The following is a 21,927-nucleotide window of genomic DNA, read 5'->3' as shown; positions in this document are numbered from 1 at the left end:
CACCAGGGTATGTTCTGTGCATACAGTGTGAAAATATGGACAGTGTTTAATCTCAGCCTGCAAACTTGAAGATGAAGCTCGGGATGAGCTCGGGCTATAAGACGCGGTGAAATCAAACTAACCAATGTTCTACCTAGATAATATCTACATATAAGGAGGAACTTAAAACAAGGACATCTCTAAAAATGCTTACAATCAGCCACTATTGACAAGCACAACATGATACAACATATTAAAAAAAAGGAAGAATCAACATCAAGTGACCTCGATCTGCAAACAGAAAATACAGGGATGTCATTCCAACCCATCTGGGGAGGAAGATGTTGTGAAGAAAAGACTTTTTTCCCCTTCTCCCATGACAGCACCACCTGAGAGAGGGTATCCGCCCACCAAGGACAGGAACCTACTGAATAAAAAGGCGGTACCTCTACTCCGCATCAGTTTTGGTTCCTGTCCCTGATGGGAGCCTCACCAGGTGGTACCTCACGTACCTGGATTATGGACGGTGCGGCCTGGAGGCCGTGGAAGCAGCAGATGGTCCCTGTTCCCAGCCCGTCTGGCTGCTGCCCGGGTCTGCGTGTGGGGAGGAGGTGCTGTTTCTGGATTCCTCCCCGCGTGCGCCGGGGCCTGCGGCCGGGTCTGCGCCTCGCAAAGATGAACTGAGCGCGCCGGCCGGCAGGTCTTCCGGGCTGCGCACGTGGGGGTCGCGTCGCACCCTGTGGCGGAGCGCGCCGGAAGTCCGGGCTGCGCACGCGCGGGGTGCTGACGCGCCCTATCACGGAGTGCGCCGGAAACCGGGTCTGCGCATGCGCGGGTGGGAAGCTGTCATCCCGCTGCAAGCGCGCCGGGTGCCGCTGGGCTGCGCACGCGCAGAGGCAGGTGGATCTGCGGGTAGCGCGCCAGCTGGCTAAAATTAAAAAAAAAAAAAAAAAAGAGATATGAGCACACTGCTGGAAAGGGAGGAGCCTAAAGGAGGTGGAGCCCTACTGCTTTTAAGGATGGGGAGCAATCAGGATGGCGGTGTCTGCATCCCCGCCATGATGGATGAGGAACCGCAGTCACCTGGGCAGCAGCTGTCACCGCCACAGGAAGTACAGCAGCAGCCACAGCCATCAAAGCAGCGCAAGCAGCTCAAACAAATGGAACGGGAATCTTCCCATCGACAAAGTCACAGCAGTGAGGGGCGTACGAGTTCCGACAAGACTGGTCAGAAAAGACTTCGTCAGTCCACCTCCGCCAGATGGGAGCCCTCATGTGAACGGCAACCACCGCCTCCGGTACCCTAGTCTGAACGGCAGTGTGGTGAGTGATCTTCGTGAAAGTCTCACCTTGAATAATGTGCTCTTCTCTCTCTCTCTCTTTTCCTCCTTCTTCTCCTTTTATTTCTTGGGGCAGGAGGCGAAGAAGTGTAGTGCTAAAAGTAAAAACAGGGAGTGTGCTTTATGCAAAATCGGTCTTCCCACCTCCTATGCCAAAAACCTATGCTCGGACTGTATTCAGAAAACCATTGCAGAGGAGTCCCCCAGGTTTTCTTTAGAATTAAAGGATCTAATCCAGACAGAGGTCAGAGAGTCCTTAAGAGGCTTAACCTCACTCAAAAAGAAGAAGCGAAAACTAGTTTCTTCAGAATCAGTGGAGTCCCGTTTTACGAGAGAACTGCCTTCCTCCTCTAATCACTCCTCATCGTCATCGGAGTCTTCGGATGATGATGGGGGGGGGGCAGACCTTGTTTTTCGGTTGAGAATACTGAGAGACTAGTTAAAGCCGTCAGAGGGACTATGGGTATTACCGATACCAAAGTGCCCAGAACAGTCCAGGATGTTATGTTCAGGGGCTTAGACCAAAGGAGGAGACGCTCATTCCCGGTCAATGACAGGATTAAATCTCTGATAGAAAGGGAATGGAAGAAACCGGAGAGGAAGGGTCAGCTGCCGTCATCCTCCAAGCGGAGGTACCCCTTTGAGGATGAGGATGCGGCTAAATGGGACAAAACCCCTAAGATTGACGTGGCCATTTCAAAATCTTCAAAAAAAAAAAAAAATCCACTCTGCCCTTTGAGGATTTAGGAGCCTTAAAAGACCCGCTGGATAAAAAAGCGGAGTCCTTCCTTAAGCAAACCTGGGAGTCGTCAGCAGGGGCCCTTAAACCGGCAGTAGCAGCGACCTGCACTGCTAGATCTATGATGATCTGGCTTCAACAATTGGAAGACCAGATCAGGGGGAATGTGTCCAGGGAGAAAATTCTATCAGACCTTCCTCTTGTGCAGGGAGCGGCTGCATTCCTGGCAGATGCATCGGCAGATTCAGTTAGGCTGGCTGCCCGGTCTGCAAACCTCTCTAATGCAGCCCGTAGGGCGCTATGGCTCAAGAGCTGGCCAGAAGATGTGCAGTCAAAGTCTAAACTGTGCTCAATCCCTTGTGAGGGGGACTTCTTGTTCGGCAAAGGTCTAGATGACATCCTAGATAAAGCCGCAGGCAAAAAACATGGATTTCCCACGGTGTCTGGTTCCCGATTTAACAGTTTCTTTCGGAAGAGAAAATACAGCCGCAGTAAAGCTCCCAGAGACCAAGGTAGCTGGAAAGACCGAAAGCCGTATAGCAGAGGCTTCATGTTTGGGGGTCCCTCCTCCGAGAATAAGAAAGCCCCTAAGTGACAGTTCCCCCCGGGTGGGAGGAAGATTGTCCCACTTCCTGCCTGCCTGGAAGGAAATTTCATCCAATTCTTGGATCTTAGAGATAATCAGGAGGGGCCTCACATTAGAGTTCAAAAGCAGGCCCAAGAACACTGTCAAAATATCAGCCCCAGAGGTTTAGCGGAACAGATAGCCTTACAGCAGGAAGTTCTCTCTCTGCTCATGAAAGGAGTTCTGGTGGAAACACCTGCACCCGAGCAAGGAAGAGGATTCTATTCGACTCTCTTCCTAATAAAGAAGCCGGACGGCTCCTTCAGGACCATTGAGAACTTAAAGAGACTGAACGACCATTTAATCTACAGGCCTTTCAAGATGGAAACAATAAAATCAGCCATAAAGATGTTATTTCCGGACTGTTTTATGTGCGTCCTCGATCTGAAGGACGCCTACTACCACGTCCCGATTTTGCCAGATCATCAACAGTTTCTAAGAGTAGCTGTACAATTCGGCAGGCACGTAAGGCATTTTCAGTTCGCAGCTCTTCCCTTTGGCATTTCCATGGCGCCGAGAGTCTTCACAAAAATCATTCTGGAGGTCATGACCCTGAGGAGTGCAATGTCTCTGTTGGGTACAATGACGTCTTGCATCCCGGCGGTTCAGTGGGCCCAGCACCATTCCAGATGTCTTCAACAGGAGATTCTGGCAGCGGACAGGCGGCTCAAAGGTCGCCTGAATGGGAAAATATCTCTTCCAGATGTTGTGATCAACTCCCTGGACTGGTGGACATCTCCGGTCATCTATCTTTGGGGGTTCCTTGGACCTTCCAGGTGTCGGATACAATTACAACAGACGCAAGTGCGGAAGGTTGGGGAGCTCACCTAAGGGATCGTTCTGTACAAGGCCTCTGGTCGGACAGCGAGACAAGTCTCTCTTCCAACATGAAAGAGCTGTTGGCAGCCAGAAACGCGCTAAAAGAATTCAGTTCTGTTCTTCAGGGTCCTCACGTCAGGATAATGTCAGACAACAGATCAACAGTCGCCTACATCAATCATCAGGGGGGTACCAGATCTCTCCCTCTGATGTTAATAGCGGATCAGATCTTCAGGTTTGCCGAGAGTCGGCTGGTTACGCTCTCGGCACTGCATATAAAAGGGGAAGAGAACATAAAGGCCGATTTCTTGAGTCGTCACATCTTGAAACAAGGAGAGTGGGAGTTGAATCCAGCCGTTTTTCAGCAGATTGTGGATCGGTGGGGACAGCCCCAGATAGATCTGTTTGCAAACAGACACAATCGGAAGACCGAAACCTTTTGCTCCCTGAATCCAAAAGAGGGGGCGTTTGCGGTGGACGCGCTGCAGATTCAGTGGGATTTCACTCTAGCTTATGCCTTTCCCCCTTTAGTACTGATCCCTACTATCCTGAGGAAGATCCGAGAGGAACGGGCGAGGGTTATATTGATCGCCCCGTTCTGGCCCAAGAGACCATGGTTCACTTGGATGAAGAGAATGTCCCAAGCAGATCCATGGGTTCTTCCGGACATCCCGGATCTCCTCAGGCAGGGCCCAGTCTGTCATCCCCAAAGAGCGGGCCTGCATTTGACGGCTTGGATTTTGAGAGGTCGCTATTGACGCAAAGGGGGGCACTGTATAATTATGACTTGGCAGCAAATAGATGGATCATTAGATTTATTAAAGCCTGTCATAGATCCAGACCTATTCCTGTTCCAAGAATGCCTCCTTGGGACCTTAATTTAGTTCTGGAAGCATTAACCAAACCTCCCTTCGAGCCCTTAGAGAAGGTTTCAGAAAAAATCTTAACTTTAAAGACTGCGCTATTGGTGGTCCTGACATCAGCTCGTAGAGTCAGTGACTTACACGCACTATCCGTATGTATGGATAGAGTAATCTTAAGACCAGACCCGGCCTATCTTTCAAAGGTAGCCTCCAAGTTCCATAGGACGCAAGTAATCACTCTCCCTTCCTTCTATCCTAATCCTAGGGATTCTGAGGAACATAAGCTTCACACCTTAGATGTTAAGAGGGTGTTAGTCCAGTATTTGGAAGTGACAAAAGCCTGGAGAAAGAGTGACGCTTTATTTATATCCTTTCAGGGGGCTAGGAAAGGACTTAAGGTTACAAGGGGGACCATAGCTAGATGGGTCAGGGATACTATTACCTTAGCCTACTCTTCTAAGCAATCTGCCGGTTCCTGAGAACCTGAAGGCCCATTCCACCAGAGCGGTAGCTGCTTCCTGGGCTGAGAAGGCGGATGTGCCCATCGACATTATATGTAAGGCGGCAACTTGGTCATCCCCTGCTACATTTTACAAACATTACCGTCTTGACCTTTCCTCTTCTACTGATCTGTCCTTTGGTAGAAGGGTGTTGCAAGCGGTGATCCCTCCCTCTGGTATTTGATCTCTATAAATCTCTCAGGTGGTGCTGTCATGGGAGAAGGGGAAAAGATCCTAGTTACTTACCGGTAACGGGATTTTACAGAGCCCATGACAGCACCCTATTAATTCCCTCCCCTTTATCACTGTGGTGTGCACTTTTTTTAAGGTGTTTAGTACATATGTTGAGGTGGTGGTTATGTATTAACCTGTCTTCGGAGGCCCTCTCATGCTCTGAAACAAAACTGATGCGGAGGAGAGGTACCGCCTTTTTATTCAGTAGGTTCCTGTCCTTGGTGGGCGGATACCCTCTCTCAGGTGGTGCTGTCATGGGCTCTGTAAAATCCCGTTACCGGTAAGTAACTAGGATCTTTCACATGGATAATGACAGAATTTGCAGTTATCACCAGAAAATGTATTGTTTGCATGAAATAGTGTGAATAATGAAAAGAATTCCCATTCAATAAGACATTCCTAAAGAGTCGTCTTCCATCCTGTACAACGATTCTATCTAAGGCAATGAATGTGTAAAATGTCCCTCTGGGCATAAAAAATAAGACATATTATTAAGTGATAAAGGCAATTTGAAAAAAAGATAGCATTTACTTTATGTGCCAATTCCTTTTCATCCATTCAATCTATATTAAATTAAATTACATCAATATAACAGGGAAATGGAAGTTTTCAGAGGAGATGAGCAAATGGGTTTAATTTAAATTTCAAAGGATTCTTTGCATGTATCAATATTTTAATCTTTGTTTCCTTATAGTATGATAGTGCTACCATGTCTAACCTGTCCATTAGAAGGCATTTTCATTTGTTATTTTTACATCATTTACTTATTGGTTGTTCTAAACTGCGTTAATGGAAACTTTAAAATGTACTTAAAGAGGTTGTCCGTTACTTTGGTATCGATGATCTATCCTTAGGATAGGTCATCAATGTCTGATAGGCCGAGGTCCAACACCCAGCACCCCCTGCGGAACAGCTGCTATCGGTGTCGGCGTCCTGAAGCACTCGCGGAGCTGCTCAATCTTCTAATAATGGCCACAGCAGGGTGCTACACATCCGCCTCCTATTGATTTGAATAGGAGGTGGATGTGCAGTACCCTGCCTTGGCCACTATCAGAAGATGGAGCAGCTCCGAGAGTGAGTACTTCTGGCCAGCCACTACCAATAACAGCTGATCGGCGGGGATGCCGGGTGTCGGACCTCGACCGATCATAAGGATAGGTCATCAATACCAAAGTAGTGGACAACCTCTTTAAAGAGGAAACAGCCAGGGACCCTGGGGAGAAGACAGAAGAGGTGATAAACCTGTTCTGTCTTCTCCCTTACCATCTCTGCCGATGCTTCTGTAGGACCTGGCGATCATATGAATGGGTCGCTGCCAGCATAAGAGATGCTGGGTCCTAGCAGACCCAGATTAGCCCTGCCAGTGACTTTTGTCATTCTAGTGGACTGGCTTCCCTTGTAACTGGTGCTTCAATGAATGACAATTACAATGGGAAAAAAATTAAATAAGAAAAAAAATTATGCTCATTTATGATCTCATGGGGGATAGATTGTGTAATAATTATAAAAGTGCATAAAACATCTGCAAACAAAGTTAAAAACAAAAAAAGAAATAAAAAAGTTACTACACCAACTGTTTTTTGTTTTTTTTTGGATATATAAAATAGTTTTATTAGATACATATAACAAAGAAGCAAAACACCTACACACAATTGGCATCCACACGACCGTAGTAGCTTTGAGAATTCATTCAAACAGGATTACTTTTGTGTGAATAAACAGTAGTAAAAAATAGACAAAAGAAACGTAAACCAAAAATTTATTTTTTTCTATATTTGCATCACAAAGAAAATTATATAAATTGCACAATAATAAAGTGCCTCCCAAAAGAGAGCTAAAAAGTAATACAATCATGTCCTGCATTAAACAGCCTCATATAGTGACGTCAATTAAAAAAAATGAAAAAAATTATGGCTGCTGAAAAAAGGGAGAGGCAAAAATGAATAACAAAATTGTCCGATCATTGAGGCCCATTCAGGCCTGGTGACTAAAAAGTTAATAGCACTTTTTAAGAAATAAAGGCCCCGATTCAATTCCTAGTCCAATCTTAATGAGGGGCGTGCAGAAATAAGATGCACCGAATTCATCAAGAGAAGCACACCACTTAATGAATCTGGTCAGTGGCAAGTGCCTCCATGTGCCGTGCCAGAAACGTTACTCCAGTCAGAGACTAGAGTAAGAATCTCCACCACTTAACATGAATTTGATAGGAAGGTGAAGTCTCTCCCCATCATGACTCCTGCCTGGCTCTTCCCATTTTGGCGGAGCCACTTGAAAACGGTGTGAAAACCTCAAAAGTCGCTACATTTTTGAGCAATCCTGTGCTGTGCAAAAATTGTGCAACTATTCTAAGTATTTTATGGCAGTCTTATGGCATAAACACTTTGCTGTATCAGCTCCAAAGCTTTTTCTACACTCAACTGTTTTGACGCTGGACAAGTTTTTCTTCCATTCGCTTAATTGGACGAGGGGCTGCAGCGTGATCCATGCACAATTATGGGACGGAAGTGGAGAGCCTGTGGACTACCTCTCCCATTGCAGCCTTCATTTGTTATCTGTACATCTAACGGGTTGACATATTTTGCCATGAGGAATAGCTAGAAAGCTCAACTTACCTGTTCAGATGTGGGGATGATCGGAGCGTCGCCTGAGGGTCCTGGAGGAGCCTGACTTGCATAAGGGGGCGGTGCAGGACGACTAACTGAACTGCCTCTTTGTAGAGTATCAGGTGGTGGCAGAACTGGTCGTGGCATAGGTTCAGGTGTGACAATACTCTGGGGAAGAAACAATTGAGAACTAAAAGTATTAGCATATATTAATATTATATTCACATACTTTATGTTATGGAGGAAATTAGGGGAAAAATGGCAAATTGCAATTGATTTTCATGCTTATTCAGGAGCGCACCGTTCCCCAACCTTCCGACTTCCTGCTCGCCAGGGACCACTACGCTCCGGGAAATCGACAGCTTAGACCAGTGGCATGACTGCACTACTGGTTTAACTGGGCACTCTCACCAGCTGCTAGTAAAGACAGCCTTGCTTCTGCAGCATCGGAGGAGCGCAGAGACACCAAAACTTGCAGGATCGTCCGGCTTCAGGGCAGTGGTTGCAAGCTCTAAAGAAAAGCACTTAAAAGCAAAAGCTCAAACCGAGGAGACTGGATTTTTAATAAGACATAAATTACAAAGTTCAATGTTTTTACATTCATTCGTAAATTTACAAGAATGGACAACCCTTTTAAGAATGACCCTTCCTGAAAACCGTATTCACAATGATATTTATTTGAGATTAAAGCTTTATTGGCTTTAAACTTCTTAAGAGCACATATACCTTACACAATAAATGGTATGCCTTGTAAGGGGTTAACAAGCAATTTTACCCCGGGCCATATTCACTTTAAATATGAAGATCACCAAAATCAATGTAGAGATATTAAAGATATGGGGAAGAACATACAAATGTCCGGCAGATATGGACTAGTCGGTATTCAAGCTCACATTCACAGCATTGTAAAGCAGGTGTGCTAGCCACTGAGCCGGTTGGCCTATAATTGTTATTGATAGGATCTCTTTAATAGCAATGTCATCAGAATATAACCTATGGTGCAAATTAAGTTTTTATTGTAAGGGATTATTCTCACATTTCATATTTCCATATTCAGGAGCGCACTGTCTCTGCATCCCATCTTAATGCTTGCCGAGGAATGTGCGCTCCTGATCACCGACCGTTCGGCCCGGCGGTATTTTCGCACAACTGGTCTGAATTGTGCGCTCTCTGATACTGCAAAAAGATGCAGCTTTGCCTTTGCAGCATCGGAGAAACACTATGCTTGCAAAATCTAAAGCAAAGATCTGGCAGGAGTATTCTCCTTGCCTAGGAAACAGGCCACCGCTGACAGACTGCGGAGGTGGCCGGAAACCTAGGAAATAATTTTTTAGCCATTTAACCCTGTAAAATGTATTTTTAATACATAAAAAATCCTACCAAAATTCTGAACTCTTTTCAAGCCAAATAAGCTTATATTTCCTGTTGTGTTCAGACCACTTTTCAGTAATCATCTCATTATTAAAGGCAGGAATATATATATATATAGCAATGAGTGTGCTGGTCACAGCTCTCTTCCACCCCCTTCCTGCACAATAGCCTCTGCACAGGTCACAGAGCATGCCTAGAAGCTGCTGACTATTGCCCATGAGGCCGCTGTAAAGCAGGTCCCTAAATACAGATAATAAAAGCTCAGGAAAGATGATTAACCCCATAATAATGTAAAGTAAAGAAAACTATATTCAGAGATTATATAAATATATGGCCCCAATAAGGAACGTACCGGCTGAGGTGTGTGAATAGGAGACAAAGTGTCCAGATCAGTCATTGGAAACTCCAGCCCTTTCCGTCTCAGGTCCTCATAGACGGCGACCACCCCCGTTAGGTCCGGAGTGCTGCGGAAAGCATCTGCCCATGCCTGTAATTAAGAAACGGGAGAGGCTTAAAACGTAAAATAAATTCAATACTATTTACAGCAGTATAGATTCTAAAGATTTTGCCACATTAAGAATTATTTTTTATTCTATAGAATGCATTTAATAAAATGATAGGAATCCTAAAAGGAAAAAACTATGCAAATACTATGTGTTTGCTTGCATAGATGCCTTTTAGTTGAGCCTTAGTAAGGCTTTGTTCACATCAGTGGCTCCATTGGGGCTTTAGTTTGGAGCCCTGAAAAATGGGATTTAACCATAAACCTTGACAGGGCCATTGACGTTAACCAAGCAGATGGCGTGCCTATGTGCCCACCTTTATGAAATAGGTCACAAAAACTGCGAAAACAGTCGGCCTCAAAGTTAATGGCCCGATCGGTGAATATATCAGAATCACAGTTTTCAGGGCTTCAGATGGAATGACCAAATAAGCCACTGATGAGTGGCAAAAATGCGATGAGAAGTTTATATGGTTATTCTATCACAGAAACAAATAAAACTCGAAAAAATTCAAACCCCCCTCCCCCCAAAAAAAGCAGTTTTTTATTTGCTATTCACATAAAAAGTACTAAAAGTTCCAGCTGTCACAATGGTGATTAGAGCTGTCAGAATAGACTTACTCGTCTGGTTTTCTCTAGCTCAAATGTCAGCTAGCTTTGCTGTGGAAACTGAGACTGAAAGAGCAGAGTCATTTCATTATCAATGAAGAAGTTGTCCACTACTTTTACATTGATGCCCTATATGCCGGCCGGAAGTGCTCACCTGCAGGGCTCCGCCGTCAAGTGGTAGTGGCCTCTGCGGTGTACTGCACATCCGCCTCCTATTCAATTGAATGGGAGGCGGATCTGCAGTACACTGCAGCGGCCACTACCACTTGACGGCGGAGCCCTGCAGGTGAGCACTTCCGGACAGCAGCCGCCGCCGCAGGCACCAATAACAGCTGATCGGCGGGGGTGCCGCATGCGTGACCTCAGCCGATCATAAACTGATGCCCCGTACATTGACAACCCCTTTAAGGAATGGTTGAGTTATCGGATAGTTGTGTAGTAAAGCTGGAGAGCTAGTCCCTCCTTGTTCTCTGGGAAAAGGGCTATATTTCACATTAACTGTAGCCATCTAGGACAACGCTCTGCTTTTAAGAAGCTGAAATGAGTAATAGCCAGAGATGTAACCTGTTGGATGGATTTATTTATTAAAGGTTTTGCATCAGTTTATTGCTGGTGTAATCTGGGTGCATCTAAAAATGTGATAAAATTATTACATATGTGGGGGACACAGATGCAAAATGGACCTCAAATATTCCCTTCATAATTAATCCCCCCATTAGATCTTTACTACGTTCTTATCAAATAATGGTTTTCCCCTTTAAGAAAAGTGAACCGCCAAACACTTTTACATACTTAAAGGGGTATTCCCATCTCCAAGATCCTATCCCAATATGTAGTAGGTGTAATAATGTTAGCAAATGCCTCCAAATAGAAATGTAGTGTCGTTTTTCTGATTCGCCATGTCTCTTTCCTCATGTGCAGCCATTGCAGGACCTTAGGTATCCATGGTTACGGCCACTGATATAGCGACAGTTAGTTGCTAGTGGTCTTAACCATGGATACCTAAGGTCCTTCTAATTGAAGGTATTTGCTAATATTATTATTATTACACCTATTACATATTGGGATAGGATCTTGGACATGGGAATACCACTTTAACAAGCAGAGAAGATACTCACCTTCTCCGGGTTGTACCGATGCTCTGCTCTCCATGTTTTGGCTGTAGCTATGACGTCACAGTGGCAGCTCACATTACCGCTGCAGGCAATCACTAAACTTAGAGGCTCGGCCAAGGTAGATGGCACGAGCTACTGAGGTTGGTGACTAGCTGCAGATGTGTCAATGTGACGTCACGGCTTCAGCCACTGAGCGGAGAGTCAACATTGGACATTAGGAGGAGGGCGCGTGACTGCTCTGTTTGTTATCTTAACCCTAGAACGCATACCTGGGGCCTCGCAGGCCGCCCTGTTAATTGTTTTCTATTTTCTGCAAGATTACTTTAGTTAGAATTTTGAAACTCTAGGTATTCCTCAGGTATATAGTAGTTTGTCATTTTTGTTTGAGTTATTCCATGTTATTTGCACACGGGCCTAAAAGGCCCCAGGTATGTGAAAAAGTAGATTTTTATGGTCATGCGTTCTAGGGTTAACATATATAAAAACATTAGGTGGTCTTCTTTTCTAAAAGTGGAAAACCCCTTTAAATTATAGATAATTTCTTTATATTTCAATGGAGCCTTTCCACATCAGCCCTCCTGCAGCAGAAAATCCCCATGTGAATTTCTTACGCTCCTTTCATCCTTTCCATTGGAAAAAGTGTAAAATGACATGTGGTGGATTGAAAATGGGTCACAATATACTCTAAAAAAAAAAAATTTTAAAAAAATAAAAATTTGCCGCTTTGTCTTTGCATTTTTTTCTGGACCAAAAATGCACCCGACATTAGCTAGTTTATTTGCGCCTAATCCATATTTTAATTTTAGCTTTTTTTTTTTATTTCCTTTGTTTCGTCAGGTATTTTTTTCTTGTTACAGTGGTTTTCCCCATCCAGATGTCTTCGCCTTATTCATGATATGCGACTGGCAAAATGTCGCAAAATTTGAGGACAATATCTAATTTTAATCTTGAGCAGTTGAAGACTAATGTGTGACATTATAAAAAATTATGCTATAAAAAAAAAAAAAAAAAAAGCAAGACGAAAAAGATAAAAGATAAGAAAAAGAAGAGCATCTTTGATCTGGCACAAAATTCATCAACCTGCGTGTGTAATTTTGAAGAATGTTATGCAAAAAAGATGGCAACAAACACCATAAGGTAAAAAAAAAAAAAAAAAAAAACACTGCAAATTATGAATTGCGCCCGGTGAAATTTCTTTACAAATTACCAGCCTTTTCTCAAAATTAAAAAAAAAAAGCAAAAATAAAAAAATATAAAAATAAATGATTTTTTGGATATGTTTTGATGTCTGTAATAAAAGTTAACATGTAGTGTTTCAGCTCTTTTCATCTATTACAATTTACAGCCGTCTGTATGAGAGAACTATAATAAGTCCAGTCACATCTATACATCCAGTTATCTTTTTAAAGGGAAGATATCATCAGAAAATGAGCCATTTTTTAAATCAGGTCTTTGTGTTACATGTGTTTAAGTTCTAGTCCTCTTCCTCTCCGAAGAGGCAATTTGCATGTTTTTTTTTTAAAATTGGCAATGTTTTTTCATATCATGATCTTTATTAAAAAAAAAATAAACTTGCAATTTTCCCACTGGCCAATGGGGATTTTTTATACTTCCTGTCTTTTCAGGAAGAGTTTTCAGAAGTCTCGTTATCATCAGAGGCAGGATTACAATGACAGATAACACCTCTATACACAGCTGATAACACAGGATCCACCAGTCACAATAGGTGATGTAACATATGACCCTGATCCCTGTCCCTTCACAGTGACTTTTGCACTTCAATACAAAAGATTGGTCAGATCCCGACCCTATGTGGCTAGGTACACGTGTTGTTTCCTAAAACAATAGGAATTTAAGAGTCTAAAATAGCCCCAGTGGCCAGTGTAAAAAACAATAATAGTTTTATTTGTAATACTGATTGTGATATGGGGAAAAAGAATAAAAATTATTTTTTTTCTTTAAATACATTTAACACAAAAATCTGATTTAAACAATATGTCATTTTCTGATGACACATTCCCTTTAAGACATTTCCATTCTGTGGTTTTACCGTACCTGTATCAAATTGAGCACTTTATCATGGACTATAGCCGGGGGATTGTTTTTAGGCAGGATCGCCCTTACTAGCACGCCCTCCACAAATTCTTGGTTAGCTGCCAATACATGAAATCGATGGCCACAGTTCTTCACACAAGCTTCAAGTACCTGGAGAACCGAACAAGTGAGGGTTATTTCATGTGCAATCACTAGTATAACATAATACTATCCCATACTACTACGACATCGCTCAGGATAACACCCCCCAGTATGTACAGTCAATCTGTTAGAGAAGCTTCAGCTCCGGTGGTCCCTGCCCCCTGCACGGACTATCTGATGTAGTTGTGCTACAGGCGCTTTTGGTCCCTAAACAGGAGGGAGTTGAGGTAGAACTCACCGTCAAGGCCAACATCACCTCCTGAAAGTTCTTATTTCCCACAATCCTCTTCTTTAGGGCTCTGATGGAATCTTTAGGTCTAAGAGAAAACACTGGAGTCACTGACTAGTCACATATGTGGCATCACATAATACCGAGAACTTGGTGTCATTACCCTTCTTCAGTCTCATTGATAATATCACATATCTCCATGTTCAAGGCCCAATCTTCAGAACGCAGAGATCCATCAGTTGCTTTTTCTGAAAAGTAAAAAGACATTTTTTTCTCAAACATGCTTTTTTAAATAGTCTTAAATTCCGGCCTTAAAAAAAAAACCATCCTGTGCACATATCATTAGCAGGAACCGGACAGCTCCCTACCTCTCCTAAACTCACTTGGTCAGGTAGGTGCCTTGATTCCACCAAACTAGTCCGGTCTCAGATCTTGAAAGCACACTCCTCTATGTATGAATGACAACGAGAACAATGGCAATGTCACCATCGGGTCCCTGTGAATCTCGGTGCATATGCGCAACGTTCTGCCTCCCCTGGTCATGCACAATGGAGCTAGGTGTATGTTCCCCGACTTCATGGGCGCACTGTGCATGATCTGGGGGGGGGGGGGAAACGTGGCTGAGATTTACAGGAAGCTGATGTTGACATCGCTGCTGTGCTGGATGGACAGGGAGGTGTGCTTACAAGATCGAATGAACACCTAGGGAGGTGTGCTTACAAGATCCGTCTGGGGAAAGTAACGCCTCAACAGACTAGTCCAAGCCGATATGTATAGTGCACACAGAAATAAGTACATTGCACATGACTGACTTTATTGTAATGCAGCAATAAGGTTAAAAAAAATAATGGTGGCGGTTTAGAAGGGGTAGGGAAGTGGACAGGCTCCCTTTAAATGTAGAACTTTTTTTTTTTACATCCAAGTGTATGGTTGGTGGATACTGTGCAGCGCCCATCACAAGCATCTGTTAAAGGGGTGCTCTCATGTTATTAAATTAGTTCGTTAGACAGCATGAAAATAAGCAAGTTTGCAATTGACTTGCTTTTGTCATCTGCTTTTATTCTCCTGCAATGAGAACTTTTATCTTACATAGTGTACAGCTTGTTTCCATTGAGCTCAGCCTGCATCCCAGTAGAGGAGTTAACTCCTAAGATCCAAGCCAATTCTCTCCCGCCCATTCATTTCTATACAGCAATTAGCTACTGTTCTCCTTTTCTATCCCTCTCAGCCGCTGACAAGCTGCCATTAGTAATCTTGCAAAATGAACAGCACCCACCATGTATAGCTTCCAGAGCCGTTCTCCTTATCATGGCACTCACTTTACTGGGCCGTGTGCTTGTTCAAATGCCATTATCTCTGTATGTAAGTATTGTGATAACAGTGTAGACTCCAGAAAAAAAATCACTGATACAGTAGAATTATAAAGCTCAGCACAAGTTCTGCTGTTCATCAAGGAAGAGTGCCCCCCAGCCCAGAAACCAAGAAATAAGAAGACTGCAGAGCTGAGAGTATCCAACCCAGCCTTTAAGGGTTAACATCACAGGAGTCATCTGTTCCCTTTATTATTGTGATCAGCAGCTCTGCCACAGTTTACATAGGTGACCTTTAAATACCACATCATCATATAGTACGAACATGGTACATTCAGTCCATTCTAGTATCCGTGCGATGCCTCCATTGTGCTCAGTGCAGGAATCCAGCAGAAGATAACTGATTAATACAGCCTGAGGGATTCAGCTGACACAGAACGAATGAAAGGCATTTACACCGCCGTGGTTAACCATACCACGCCCTGTGCGGGAAAAAGTGCCTTCATTTCCCTCTAACAAAGACTCTTGGACCCGGACATCTTTTCTGAGCTACAGAAAGGGCGGCCGCGAATCTGAAGACAAACTGCAGCCTGAACTGGCAGCACCACCCGGGGACATTCCAGGAACCCCATAGTCCCACATCCAAATTATATTCTTAGAGCTGTGAGCAGGGCATGGGGAGTGAACTAAAACATGTCAGACAGATAGTGACCAAAAAAGAATTAAACCCTTCCCTGTCCGCAAATACTGTGGAAAAAAAAACAATACGGATTTAATAGGTTAAGAACAGAATAAAAGCAACTAAGAGGTGGCCATTGTAGGTAATGCTATAAAAACAGTTAAAAGGAATCCGTCAAAAGTTTTTTGCTCCCCCATCTGAGAGCAGCATGATGTAGAGGCAGAGACCCTGATTCCAGCAATGTATCACTTACTGGGCTACCTGAAGTTTTGATAAAATCACTGTTCTATCTGCATCAGATCTAGCAATTCTCTAAATGCTGAGCTCTGTATTACCCCGTCCACACCACTGATTGGCAGCTTTCTGTGTACACTGTGCATGGGCAGAAAGCAGCCAATCAATGGTGGGGGCGGGGTTATACAGAGCTCATGAATATGGAGGACTACATGGCAGCAGGTTTACTAGTCCTCATGTGATAACCTCTTGCTGATAAAACGGCTTTTGTCACAAATACGGCAAGCAGCCAAGTGACACATCGCTGGAATCAGGGTCTCTGTCTCTACATTATGCTACTCTCAAAATAATCTAGAGATAGATTCCCTTTAATAGCGGCTGTGCTATGCTGTACCCGTAGCTCTCACTTCACCGTTTCTGTAACCTTCCTTACCTCCTGCGGTTAGTCACTCTTATTCCTGTCTTAGCTATGAATGGCTAAGACGATTTACTAATTTTACAGCATTTGAGAACAGGAAAAATCCTTTAATATATCCTTAATGGGAAAAACACTTTAAAGAATCTGTCATCAGGTTTTTTTTGTCACTTAATTAGAGAGCAGCATGATTTAGGGCCAGAGACCCTGATTGCAGTGATGTGTCAGCTACGGAGCTGTTTGCTGCAGTTTAAATAAAATCACTGTTTTATCAGAAAGAAAGTATCACTAGAGGACAAGTAAACCTGCCAGGTAGTCCTCCATATTCATGTGCTCTGTATAACCCCGCCCCCACCACTGATTGCCAGATTTCTGCCTATGCACAGTGTACACTGAAAGCTACCAATCAGAGGTGTGGGTGGGGTTATACAGAGCTCAGCATTCAGAGAACTGGCAGATAAAACTTTTTATCAAAACTACGGCAAACAGCTCAGTAAGTGACAATCTCTGGAATCAGGGACTCTGTCCCTACATCATGCTGCACTCAGATGGGGTAGAGAAAACCTGGTGACAGATTCACTTTAAAAGCGTGTGCCCCTAGTAACCCGATGTTTACCATAGTTACCAGCCTGCTCCTGCTTCAGCAGGCTCGTAACCAGGAGCAGGACATTGTGGAAAGATTCTGCTCCCCTGATCGCTGGTGAGCCTGCCTGTTTGACAGCTCACCAGCGATCACATAGCGACGCAGCAACGATCCCTGACAGGTCGTATCGTTGTCGGGATCGCTGTAGCGTCGCTATGTGTGACAGGGCCTTTAGCTGCATGCTCTTAGGAAATATTTCAAGAGTAAGTCCTTGTAGCGCTAAGAGCATCTTGTAAGTGATTTCGGGTGTGGGCTGTGCATTCCTTGGGCACCTAGTCTGGTATCATACACATGCCTGTCCTGGGCACCAGTGATGAGAAGGCTTAAGAACTGGGATTATGGTATGTATAAGGCTATGTTCACACACGTTGGGTTTTTCAGCATTTTTTGCTGCAGATTTTTATGCAAACTTTCAGCTGCGTTTTGCAGTACCAGCAAAGTCTATGAGAAACCAGAATTCTCTGTTCACACACCTTGTTTTTTTTTTTTTTTTTGATGCGTATTTTGTGGCTTGGTTGGGTTTTTGGAAAATAGAGCATGTCACTTCTTTCAGCGATTTCACCCATAGGAAGTAAAAGGTGGTGAAAAAAATGCATCAGAAACGCATCAAAACGCAGCAGTGTTTTTGATAGCAAAATAGAATGGGGTTCTTTTTTTCACAGAACTATATGTACATGCATAAATACAGACAGAAGGACAGCGGGAAAATGCTGAAAAAAACTCATCAAAAAACGCGTTTTTGACGCAGCCGATTTCCTGCCAGAGATATGTTTTGCTGCAGATTCGTGACGTAAAAAGCCCCATCATGTGTGAATGTAGCCTAAGGGTAGGATCACCTTTGAACACCATATTACAGTTTACGAGGAGCTAATCTATAGGAAATGTTGAATAACCTTGTAAATGCACTTCTCATATTGTGCGGCTCTTGTTATAGTCCAGAGCCACATTCACACTGTTGGTTATTAATGGGGGCAGACAACTGTGCACCAGCTACATCTGGAACAGCAGAGCTCTTATACTGCAGTAGGATCGATCACTTTCCCTACAGCCAAGTGTCCAATATGGCAAAATCTCACTCATTTTACTGGCACAGTGGATATTCCAGCCGGACTCCACTTTAAAGGGGCTGCGCAAAATCTCTCATTTCTGCATTGGGCACTGCTGATGCCAGGCAGGAAAGAATCCAAACCCAAGCATATATCCTTTCCGTGCCATCTGCCCTTCTTTCCCTAACAAACTTTTAAAGCAGAGATGAAGAAAATACTGTTCAAATTAACTTTTAGGAGTCGTCTGATTACTATTATTATATTCTCCCCATGTCTGCGTGGATTTCCTCCGGGTTCTCCGGTTTCCTCCCACACTCCTGCTATGATAAATATTTATACTTTGCTTTGACAATAATAATAATAATAATAATAATAATAATAATAATCTTTATTTATATAGCGCCAACATATTCCACAGCGCTTTACAATTCAGATTATTATTTTAGACAATTAAATATACATATATATCTAATTGATAATTTTGTATTTTAATATTATCTTTATAAGTGTTATTTCGATGTATCTAATACAGAGCTGTCTCTGTATGAAGCTTCCTTTTTTTCTGAAAGTATAGTAAACTAGATATAGCCAGTTTCTAAGGAATTTAGACATATTTACAACTTTGTTTTTCCCAACTTATCTTCCTTTTTAGGTAACCTACTGTAAGCCATTCTCACTTTTCTTATCTTTGTGGTTTGTAATAAAAACTTGTAATCAGGCATCTGACAAGTCTGGGACACAGACAGAATTGGTTGTGTTTCTCTTGTCTCCGATCGATCGACTCCCTGATTTGATCAAAACTGGCAAACGTGTGATACCTCTTGAGTTTCTCCTAAAACTTTTCATATCGGTTTCTCCATCACTCCAAAGACATAATAATAGGGAATATAGATTGTGAGCCCCAATGACGACAGTGAAGATAATGTCAGAAAAAAAAAGGTTTTGGAATTAATGACGCTAGATAAGTGAATGAGCTAAAAAGGGAACCTGATTGCAGATTCATGCTGCCGAAACCACTAAGCATCTCAGATGTTATGTAGTTGATGCGTGGGGGATCAGATTGATATTACTCACCCATAGACTAGAATGGGCAGGTCTCATCTGAAATAAGGAAGAAACTAGAGCGTGCTTTTTTTTCTCACAAACATCAGTCCAATTTAATAACATTGATCTGAGTGCGGTCCTTTTTTTTCTCTGTCGAACTGAAAATAAGATTGTGTGAACATAGCCGAAGAGTGAGACACCAAGTTAGAGCAGCTCCCGCTCTGAATGGCAGGCAAGTGATTCTATATTTCCCTGTCAGTGGTCACTGCAGACCGGCCACAGATTTCCCAAGCAATATCAGCTGCTAAAGCATGATGAAGATCAGAAGATTGATGGTCCGGTTACAAAGTGAGAAGTGGTCGCTGTGTGGAGACCAAATCTGGAAATTCTGCTCTCCAAATGCTTCCATGTGATCTGCTGTTCTCATACTGTACTTTACATGGCCATATAGGTTAGGCCTTATTCACAAGTCCATGTCCGTTTTTCATCGATTTGTGTCCTGTTTTCTATTGACCGGGTGTCATCTCTTTTTCTTGTAAGATAAAAAAAAAAAAAAAAAGTATGGGAGGTTTCCTAATCGCTTCCTAGGTCAGGGTTTCCCAACTCCAGTCCTCAAGGCCCACCAACAGGCCATGTTTTCAGGATTTCCTTAGTATGGAATTATCACCTGTGCAATACTAAGGAAATCCTGAAAACATGACCTGTTGGTGGGCCTTGAGGACTAGAGTTGGGGAACACTGTCCTAGGTTATTTCTGGACCCATTTATGGATCATCTCTAGATCATGGGTCTGACATGTGAACAGCCATACAGAATACAAGACAACACGTGAACGTCAAACACCGACATGTCAATAAGGTTTAATACTTATTCCTTAAAGGAAAAGAAATGTCAAAAAAAATTATCTATTGTTTAAGTCAGGATTTTGTCTTCCATGTATTTTTTTAACATTTTTTTGGCAATTTTTTCCCACCATCTTTAGAAAAACTTTTTTTTTTTGCAGTTTCATGAAGCGTTTTCAGCAGGCTCTTTATCATCAGAGGCACGAGTACAATGACAGGTAACACCTTCATACACAGCTAAAACACAGAATTCACCATTCATAATAGGTGGTCACAGCTGACCCTGCTCCTCCCTCTCCCTTCACGTACGCTCATTATATAGAGCAGCAACAGTGGCTCAGTAGTTAGCACTGCAGCCTTACAGCACTGGGGTCCTGGGTTCAAATCCCACCAAGGAGAACATCTGCAAGGAGTTTGTATGTTCTCCCCGTGTTTGTGTGGGTTTCCTCCGGGTCCTCCGGTTTCCTCTCACACTCCAAAGACATAGTGATAGGGAATGTAAATAGTGAGCCCCAAATGGGACAGTGGTTATAATGTTTGCAAAGCGCAGTGGAATTAATGGCGCTACGTAAGTGAGTAAAATAAATAAATAAATTATATTCTTCAATGCAAAAAAAAAAATCTGTTCATTGCAGCTATGTACATGTGTTGTTTCCTGAAACATCAGGAAGTTAGAGTAGTAGAGTACAGAATAGTCCCAGTGGCCAGTAACTTGAAAGATTCCTTTTTTATTTTTAATATGCAAAAAAAAAAAAATTGCAAAAAATGTTTCAAAATTCATGTAGCTCAAAAACCTGGTTTGAACAATAGGTCGTTTTCTGATGACACATTCCCTTTAACCCATTTTTATCTAGGGCACTATTTTATTTTTTCTTACATACAATTTCAGTAGCGAAATCTACCAATTAAATATTAATAACACAGCTCAGTGAAATTCCTCATTCCGTCCAGGAATTTGGGGAAAGAAGTGTGCGCCCGTCAGGACAGTGTACAAACCACATGTAACAGCCGCCCTACAAGTGCACACGTAGCCGACACTCCAGAGAAGTTCCTCTTATGAGATCACACCCCATAGTTAAAAAGTTGAAAATTCTTCTTGTGAAATGACCTCACCATTGTGCAACTGGTTACACAACCTAATAAGGCTGGGCACCATTAGCCCATAGTTCAAACAAGAAAGAGATGGCATCACTTTCAAGACAACGGCAAGTCTTTTATCCATTCCCTATGAGCTTCGAATGTAAATAGTCCAGAGAATCAAATCAATGTGATTATATAATATAACCCTACATACTGACATACCCCTAGTGCACTTCCAGCCTCATATTATACTACATTTCCTCACCTCGGCACATAGGATCTTTGCAAAAAAAAAAAAAAGCATAATTTGTATTGTGAGACTAGCAGCTATCCAGCCATACCATGCCAATGAAGAAGTGACATGTTCCCTTTCAGTCTACTCCTGTATTAATCTTCACAGAAAGATGGCATTGCTTAGCTAATAAAATAAGCTTTACCACCTACTCCCTGCAAGCAAGTTACCAACAGAAAGAAATGACAGAAACTCTCCCTGTAAAAACGTTGGGCTTGAAGATAAGGCACAGGGACCCTGGCAGCAAGTATGCCATTTCTATAATCAAACTGTATTATATCTAACTGGACAATTCCTTTAAAGTAAAAAAGTGTTTTACAAGAAATTTGTGTTTTCATAGTCTTGCCCATAGATTATTGGGCTCATCTTACACAAAAAATGACTGGCTAGAAACCTCAAAAATTGAGAATGAGGTCCTGATTAGGACCTCAATGTCCTATGATTGTCCAAAATCCCTGCAATGTGTTGAGCTGCAAAAACCTGTTCTTACATAAAGACCACAGACCGGATACCATTCACCATTCTTGTTCACATCGGACACTGATCATAGGGGTACCGGGTGTCTGACCCCCACCTATCGGATATTGACGATCTATTCTAAAAGGTAGGCAATCTA

General features: G+C 42.9%; 1 protein-coding gene across 1 annotated transcript in view; it reads right to left on the bottom strand.

Annotated features, from left to right (window-relative positions):
- TOM1 (target of myb1 membrane trafficking protein) overlaps nt 1-21,927 on the bottom strand; it is a 110,214-nt gene that overhangs the window by 80,146 nt on the left and 8,141 nt on the right. The window contains exons 2-6 of the mRNA XM_073644301.1: nt 13,891-13,975; nt 13,737-13,815; nt 13,358-13,507; nt 9,429-9,563; nt 7,715-7,873 (exon numbers count right to left, since the gene is read on the bottom strand). Of these exons, the coding sequence (XP_073500402.1) occupies nt 7,715-7,873; nt 9,429-9,563; nt 13,358-13,507; nt 13,737-13,815; nt 13,891-13,975 (608 nt within the window). The remainder of the gene's footprint in view (nt 1-7,714; nt 7,874-9,428; nt 9,564-13,357; nt 13,508-13,736; nt 13,816-13,890; nt 13,976-21,927) is intronic.

The sequence above is a fragment of the Phyllobates terribilis genome, unplaced genomic scaffold (genome assembly GCF_046119375.1).
Source record: "Phyllobates terribilis strain yellow unplaced genomic scaffold, ASM4611937v1 Scaffold_8__6_contigs__length_399053987, whole genome shotgun sequence".
Classification (NCBI taxonomy): domain Eukaryota; kingdom Metazoa; phylum Chordata; class Amphibia; order Anura; family Dendrobatidae; genus Phyllobates; species Phyllobates terribilis.
This window is presented reverse-complemented; position numbering and strand designations above follow the sequence as displayed.